General features: G+C 35.6%; 1 protein-coding gene across 1 annotated transcript; it reads right to left on the bottom strand.

Moving 5' to 3' along the window:
* Window positions 1–1,065: 1,065 nt before the first annotated feature.
* LOC117015956 (cytoskeleton-associated protein 2) lies at window positions 1,066–3,285 on the bottom strand. The gene has a single exon (XM_033094908.1). It carries the CDS (start codon window positions 3,216–3,218, stop codon window positions 1,161–1,163), a length of 2,058 nt encoding a protein of 685 aa, XP_032950799.1. The 5' UTR covers window positions 3,219–3,285; the 3' UTR covers window positions 1,066–1,160.
* Window positions 3,286–8,206: the final 4,921 nt, after the last annotated feature.

The raw sequence follows: 8,206 nt of genomic DNA, 5'->3' as shown, positions 1-8,206 counted from the left end.
CTGTCCCTAAAATGCAAATCTTATATGACTTTCTTGCTAAAAATCCCAGTTACTCCTCATTGATAAATAGGGAATAAAGTTCCTCATATTATAGAGAAATACCTTCACATCTATTCTACTTACTTATCTATCTGCCTATTTAATCTTTCTATTTTCATCGTAGTTTTTTGGACTTTATTTTATGGGACATAAGAACCTATTGGATTCATTTCAGTAAGAAAGAGACAAAATAAGGATACACTTTACCAGAATGAATGTAGTAACAATTTACAACATGAACTGCAGAAGGGAAGACCTGGTTACTGTAATGAAGATCTGAGTCTAGGTACTAGACTAGGAAAAGAGATGCGATGAGGTAACATGTATGAGATAAAAGTATGTATGAATATACCTGAACTGTTATGACTCATAAGGCTGGTTTCTTGACATAATACAATTGACAACTGAAGGGACAGAAAAAACATTATAGCCTTTTTTTTTTATGTAGACATTTTAATTTATTGTATTCATAATAGCTATAGTTTAAAAACTAAAAATCCTATTCTCTAGAACATGAGAAGACAATAAATAGAAGACAAGTGCTATACAAATGGAATATATGAACGTCAGTAGGACTATGTATGTGACTTTCAACCATATTCACATCACACACAGTTTTAGCTAATCTTACAATGACTTACCTGAAACAGTAGAGCTGGTAGAGGACATATGCCATTTAAGTATCAGTTCAAAGGTATATAAAGACAATTTTATTGGTGGTACTTATGTGTGTGGGGAGAAGAAAACTATTTACAATATCTAACTATCATGTTTCAGGGGACATGATTTAGCTGAAGTTTTTATATTACAAAACAAGGTTAAGTATTCGTTATTTTAGAAATATCACTGAAACTAGAATGACATTTATTAACTATAATTAAGGAACATAGCAAACTAGTTGATAAAATTTACCTATCTTAGAGAAAACCTTAGATTGTTTAGATAACATAGGAGTTAGCTTTCAGACACACAGAAGGCAACACCCGCTATAATGCAATGTTAGTAAAAGAGCTTATTGCTGTGAATACTTAGATACTTGGCCAACTCCTGACCTAAGAGACATACAAAGTCACAACAAACAAAACAGCCCAGGAGTAAAAACCTCATTCCTTATCATAGCTTCATTTCTCTTCTTTTGTTTCAGGCTCCATATACATCCGGCACAGGGCTGCATTAGGGCGGCATATGAAAGCATCACTTTCATCTCCCAACTCTGTTAACTGTTCCAATGAAGACACACAAGGATAATGATCTTTTAACATATCTGGCAATTTAGAAATGTTGTCTTGAAGACGTCGAGAACGTCTAACTGGTGTTAGAAACTTCAGCTCTTTAAATGTAGAATTTATTTCATCAACTTGCATCTTCTTTTTCACACTTTGTAAGTATGGTGTAGTAGACACATTATATTTAATTAAGCAACTCTCTCTAGTTTCTGTACTGGGAGTTTTAACATCATTGGCTGGATCTTTTGTTTTGTCATTTTGCTCTGGTTCACAGTCTTGAAATACCACATTTCTATGATGTTTATTTTCCATTTCTGGTTTTCCTGACTCTAGTTTAACACCGGTATCTTCAATGTTGACTTCTTGGATTTGTTCCTTGGTTGCACAAGGCTCTTCAAAAATTTCTCCAAAAGTAACTTTTTCTTGACTCTTCATTGTTAGAATATCTACAATTGCATGTCGCATCTCTTCGATAGGCTGAGCTCCTGCCAGAATCGCCTTCTCATAGATTGCGATAATATTTTCAATAGGACTCGTGAGTGGTTCAATTCGTGCAAGGCATATCCAATATTTAACAAGTTTTTTGGCATCTGGAATATTTTTAATCAGGCCATTCAGTGTGTCCAATATTTCTTCTTTTGGGCAGCCCTCATTGATTAGGTTAAGGCACTCAGAAACTGTCTTGTTTACTTTTTCAGTAAATAATCTTTGCTCATCTTCTTCTGCCATGGTAGTCCAAAAGGACCCAACTGGTTTTTCATTTTGTCCTTCAGGTTCAGGGTGGGTAACTACTGAGCTAGAAGGCCTTTTCAGCACTCTTCCTTTGCCAGCTCTCCACTCACTCAGACGAGCTTTTCTCTCTTCTGCAGTTTCTTTGGGCTGAGCAGATCTACTATTGATAGTTGCTTTTGCGATAGTATGTCTACGCTGGTCAATGGTTTTTGACTTTTCTGTCAGTTTGGTATTAGAAGATGAAGCAGGCTTGGCTATAATTTCCGATGTGATGCTTCTTGATAGTGCCTCATTTCTTTTTACTTCCTGAGAAGAACTGGTTTTGACATTAGATGAAACTGAATTTAATTGCAGTAAACCTTTCTCAGGTGGCCCTTTCCGAATTGTCACATTGGCAGAGGTTCTACTGATGCCTCGGGTCATGGAGTCCTGGGTATTATTGTAGTGACTTCTAATTGGAGGACGCAAAAGTTGTCTGTTCTGAGATGTAGTGCTCACAAATTTAGTGGTAGTCTTCATATTTGGGGCTCTCTCACTTTTCACTGTTACACTGCTGGTGTTTATAGGCTGAGGCTTTGTGGCTTTAAAGATAGTAGTTGAAAGTTTCTTCGTTGTTGCAGAATTCTCCTCTTTGACTTGTACAGGTTTTCTAAATGAATTAACCTTAGACTGAACAATTTGGCCACTGTAAGATCCAAGCACAGGTTTCTTGAGCATGTAAGCATCTTGCTTTGGTTTTTCTGTAGTGATTTGTTTCTTTTTAATATTGTTTTTAATGTGAAATGCTTGGCTTAATGTCATACGTTGATTTGGGGGCTTATCTTTATTTGGTAACTGCAGAGTTTGATTATTAGTCTCCAAATTATGTGTGTCAATTGCTATAGTTGAATTGGTTAATTCATTAGAAGGTTTTAAAGGAATACAATTTTTTTCAATTGTTATGTTATTTTTGCTCCTTGTAGGTCTACTGATATTTTCTTTATCAGCCATTTTTGTCTTAAGTTTCAGAACTTTTGTTTCTTCTTGGACTTGACCCTCAGATGTCATCGCTCTCTGGTCTCTACTGGATAATATCTGATTTTCCTGTTTGTATGCAAATATAGTTTTTCTTTTGAGTAGATGTTCCTTGAGGTTTTGTTTTCTTTGTTCTCTGAACGTGGGATGGGCCCTCTGACTCGGGGGAAGCAGTAGGTCTTGTGGCACAGCTTGGGCACAGCTCATTGCAGTGCGGGGTAAGGAGTTACGCCTCGGATTTGACAGCTTCGCAATCCCTCTGAGTCCGGGAGCACCGCGCAGCCATTATAGCCTTTTTGATTTTTCTTAAAAGTTAACATAAAGGGTAAATGGAGAGATGAAAAAGTAAATGTGCAAAAGACTACTACACAAATATATAACAACCACTTGTATACAACATAGGAGTTATATAAAAGAATATTACTAAAATATATGAGCATCTTTTGGTCACCAGATATTTAAACCATCTCCTGAATTAATTTTATAGTATTAATTTGTTAACAAACATTTTATAAAACTTTTAGGAATGAGTTAAATATAAAGATTTTGGTATTTTGTTCTACTTTGAAGTCATGTTTTATGCTGAGCACTGTATGGAGCCCTTTAGAAATAAATAAACACAAGATAATCCCTACCCTCAAAGGAAATTACAAACTCATTGAGGGTTTATAAGAAGCAAAACAAAAATCTAGAATTGAGCCAGTTAAGTAGAAAAGTTCAGCCCCAAACACTTCCCTCTTAAAGGTGTATAACCAAAGCATGAAAAAAAAGGATATTTAATTTGTTTTGGTTAATTTATTGGTTACCTACTGGAACCAGAGGCCCCAAAACACTAAACAAAAAGAAAGTATTCATGGGAAATATTCAACATGCAAAACACGCCTGCCAAGAAACCAAACAACTCGCACATAGCCAATAAAAATGAAGACTCTTACTTCAGACTCTCAATGCCTCCAGACTGAAACTGTGTCAGAGAGAGAACATTTCACAGCTGTAGGACCTCTTTTTAAAGAGATTTTTCTGCCAGTTTCAAAATCTGTAACACGAATCATTACTTAGAGAATCACACCCAAATTTCATAAATAATGAAGGGAATGAACAAGAATGTCATTTACATTTTCAAGGAAGAGGATGCTCAAAAAACTCTTTTGTAGCCCTTCTCATTTTTTAAAGTCCACCTTCAGAGTTATGGTCAGGGTTCATGAAGTCTAATTAGAAAGATTAAAATCCAAGAAGATAGAACCCAAGCAAGAACAGATACTTTGTAAAGTTTAGCTTTGGAATCTTTCATTTAAATATCTGTCATTTAAAAATAAGAATAATTTAAAATACTCTCCTGCTATAAAACTATGGATATGGGATGTTTTTCAGTTTTGCAATAAAGCAAATTTTGTGCAAAAATTCAATTTTTTGTTGTTTTCCTCAAACATAATCAGGACCATCCCTCACTGACTTGAGGAAAAATTACTAATGTCATTTAATGTAATTTTGACAGAATTTTATAGTCTGCTTTATTCTTCAATGATCATTAAGTATTTCTTCTTTTTAAATATTTAAAATGTCATCCTGGGTAGACATAATAAGAGACAAGTGTGGAATAAAAAACCATTTATTGGGAAATGGATTTCTATGAAAAGTCATAGAGATTTAGAGAGGAGGCATATTTACATTGAAATTTCCAAAACAAATTTTGCTACTTGGTAAAAAGGTCATAATAAAATGTGACCTGGATCACCTCAAATGTGGGCTGGACATAGTGACTTGCATCTTATCAATAGAATATAGAAAAGGAAAAACATATATATCTTTACAGTGGAGAGACCTCGTTACCTACTGGTAGGTAACCAAGTGATAAAGGTCAACATCATAAGTCGTAATTCATGCTGATATCATGATACGGTGTGATGAGAAGTTCACTTCATCTTGTGGTATTCTTCCTTCAAACTATATTCTCAGCCTGATCATGAGAAAAACATCACATACCCTAAATCGGGGAACATTCTACAAAATACCTGATCACTACTCAAAATTGTTAAGGTCATGAAAAACAAGGAAAGACTGAGAAACCCTCACAGATTGAAGGAGACTAGGAGACTAGTTGACTAAATACAATGTTATATTCTGGATTGGATTCTGGAACAAAAAAGGACATTAATGGAAAACTGAATCTGAATAAAGGCTGTAGTTTAGTTAATAGTAATGTACCAGTGTTATTTTTGGTTTTGAGAAATGTACTATGATTATATAAGATGTTAATCTTAGGGAAAACTAGGGAAAATGTACATGGAAACTCTCTGTATTATCTTTGCAATCTTCTGTAAATCCAAAATTATCCCCAAATAAAAATTTTATTAAACACACACACAAACACACCACAATCAGGACTGAGTTACAGTTTAAAAAGGACAAAGAAGCCTTATTACAGCAATAGGATCCTTCTTTTCATGGACAAACCAAATAGTATTTTACTAGTTCCTTGATGCTTAAATCTTGGCTTGTTGTTGGAGTACCTTTGAGGTTTTAGTTGCATTAGAAATTTAAATAGCCCAAATAAGACTTTTAGATTTATTTACCTTCTACATGCAGAAAAACAATGGTGAATGATTCGTGAAAGTAATATCACTTAAGTTTTCTTCCAATTGTTGTTCATCGAATAATGGCAGGACAAAAGGAACTTTATAAAGCATTACATTTATACATAGAGAACTTGATACCCAGAAAATGTATTATCATACCTGGAACCAGAGTGCAGTTATTCTGACTCCTGGACTATAATTTTTTCAACCACACCTTGGAGCCTATTAGACTGCTCCCACAAATCCACAGGGCATGTGATATATTGAGTGGAGAAGCCATCTTCTTTTTCAGTGGAATTTTGAGGAGACAGCCAGAGGGCAGCATCAAGCTCCTATCCTAGTAAACTACTAAATGGCCAGAAATTGTGGGGATTTTTCTATCATGATTTGCAGAACTAATTTGCTGCTTTTTTGATGTGGGTTTTTTTCTTTTAACATGTTATTTATTTATATTAATTTCAGGTGTACAGCATAGTGGTTAGATTTATATAATTTAAGAAGTTATACCCTGACTAATCTAGTAGCCACCTGGCACAATACATAATTATTACCATATCATTGACTATATTCTCTATGCTGTACTTTACATCCCCATGACTGTTTGTAACTACCATTTTGTATTTCTTAATCCCTTCACCTCTTTCACCCTGCCCCCTAAGCCCCTGCCCATCTATCACCCTGTTAAATCTAGTATCCATATGACAACATACATAGTTATTACAATATTATTGACTATACTCATTATGCTATACCCTATATTCTGTGTAACAGCCAATTTGTACTTCTTAATCCCTTCCCCTTTCTCACTCACCCCTAATCCCCCTCCAATCTGGCAACCATCAAAATGTTCTCTGTATCTATGAGTTTGTTTATTTTGTTCTTTAGCTTCCATATATAAGCAAAATCACTTTGCATCTGTCTTGCTTGTTCTGACATACCACAATCAGCACAGTACACTCCAGGTGCATCCATGCCTCCGCAGATGGCAAGAACCCATTCCCATCCATGGCGGAGCAATATTCCATTATATATATGTACCACCTGCTCTTTATCCATTCATCCATTGATGGACACCCAGGCTGCCTCCACATCTTGGCCATTGTAAACAATACTATAATGAACATATGGATGCACATGTTCCCTCAAAGTAGTGTTTTGGGTTTCTTTGGATAAAGACCCAAAAGTGGGATTACTGGGTCCTTCGTTGTTTCTTGTTATAGTCTTTATTTTCAAGTCTATTTGTCTTATATAAGTATTGTTACATCAGCTTTTCTTTTCTTTTCTTTTTCATTTTTATGAATTATCTTTTCCCATCCCTTTACTTTCAGACTGTGTGTGCCTTTCAATCTGAAGTGAATCTCTTGTAGGCAGCATATGTAAGGTCTTGTTTTCTTATCAGTTTAGCCACTCTGTCTTTTGATTGGAGCATTTAATCTATTTACATTGGAAGTAATTGTTGATAGATATATAGTTATTGACATTTTGTTATTAATATTTTTCTTTTCTCCTTCTCCTTCTCCCTCTTCCTCTTCACCTACCCCTTCCCCTTCCTCTTCCTCTTCTTTTCTCCTTCTCCTCCTCCTCCTCCTCTTCCTCCTCCTTCTTCTTCTCGTCTCTAAAATTTCTTGTAATACTGGTTTGGTGGTGAGCGACTCCTTTAGCTTTTCCTTGTCTGGGAAGCTCTTTATCTGGTCCTTCAATTCTAAATGATAATTTTGATGATTAGAGTGATCTTGGTTGTCACTCTAGTTAGGGAATTATCATTATTTCTTCAAATAGGTTTCCAATGCCTTGATCTCACTCTTTTCCTCCCCCCCCCCACCTCCTCCTCCTCCTTCTTCTTCTATTAAACTTTATTAGGGTGACAATTGTTAGTAAAGTTACATAGATTTCAGGTGTCCAATTCTGTAATACATCATCTATATATCACATTGTGTGTTCATCACCCAGAGTCAGTTCTCTTTCCATCACCATATATTGGATCCTCTTTACCCTCATCTACCATCCCCCTCCTCCATTAACCTCTGACACTCTTTTCCTTTTGTTACCCCTATTATGTGAATGCTGGTATAATTGATGTTGACCCAGAGGACATTTACACTATCCTCATTTTTTTTATTATTCTTTTTTTCTTTTTGCTGTTTTGATAGGATGTTTTCTGCTACCTTATTTTCAAAACCACTGATTCAATCATCTACTTCATTTAATCTGTTGTTGATTCCCTCTACTGTATTTGTCATTTCAGTTATTATGTTCTTTATTTCTGACCAGTTATTTTTTTATGTTGTCTATCTCCATTTTTATGTTTCCTATTTCTTTGTTGAAGTTCTCCCTGAGATCACTGGCCATCTTTATAACCAGTATTTGGGACTCTGTGTCTGGTAGATTGCTTGTCTCCATTTCACATAGCTCTCTTTCTGGAGTTTTGTACTGTTCTTTCATTTGGGACATGTTTCTTTATTTTCCCATTTTGGCTGCCTCCCTGGGCTTTTTTGTATGTATTAGGTAGGGCTGCTACGTCTCCCAGTCTTAGTAGAGTGGTCTTATGTAGTAGGTGTCCTGTGGGACCCAGTGGTGAAGTCTCCCTGGTCACCAGAGCCAGGTGCTACAGGTTTGTCC

Source organism: Rhinolophus ferrumequinum, chromosome 3 (assembly GCF_004115265.2).
Source record: "Rhinolophus ferrumequinum isolate MPI-CBG mRhiFer1 chromosome 3, mRhiFer1_v1.p, whole genome shotgun sequence".
In the NCBI taxonomy this organism is placed as follows: Eukaryota; Metazoa; Chordata; class Mammalia; order Chiroptera; family Rhinolophidae; genus Rhinolophus; species Rhinolophus ferrumequinum.
This window is presented reverse-complemented; position numbering and strand designations above follow the sequence as displayed.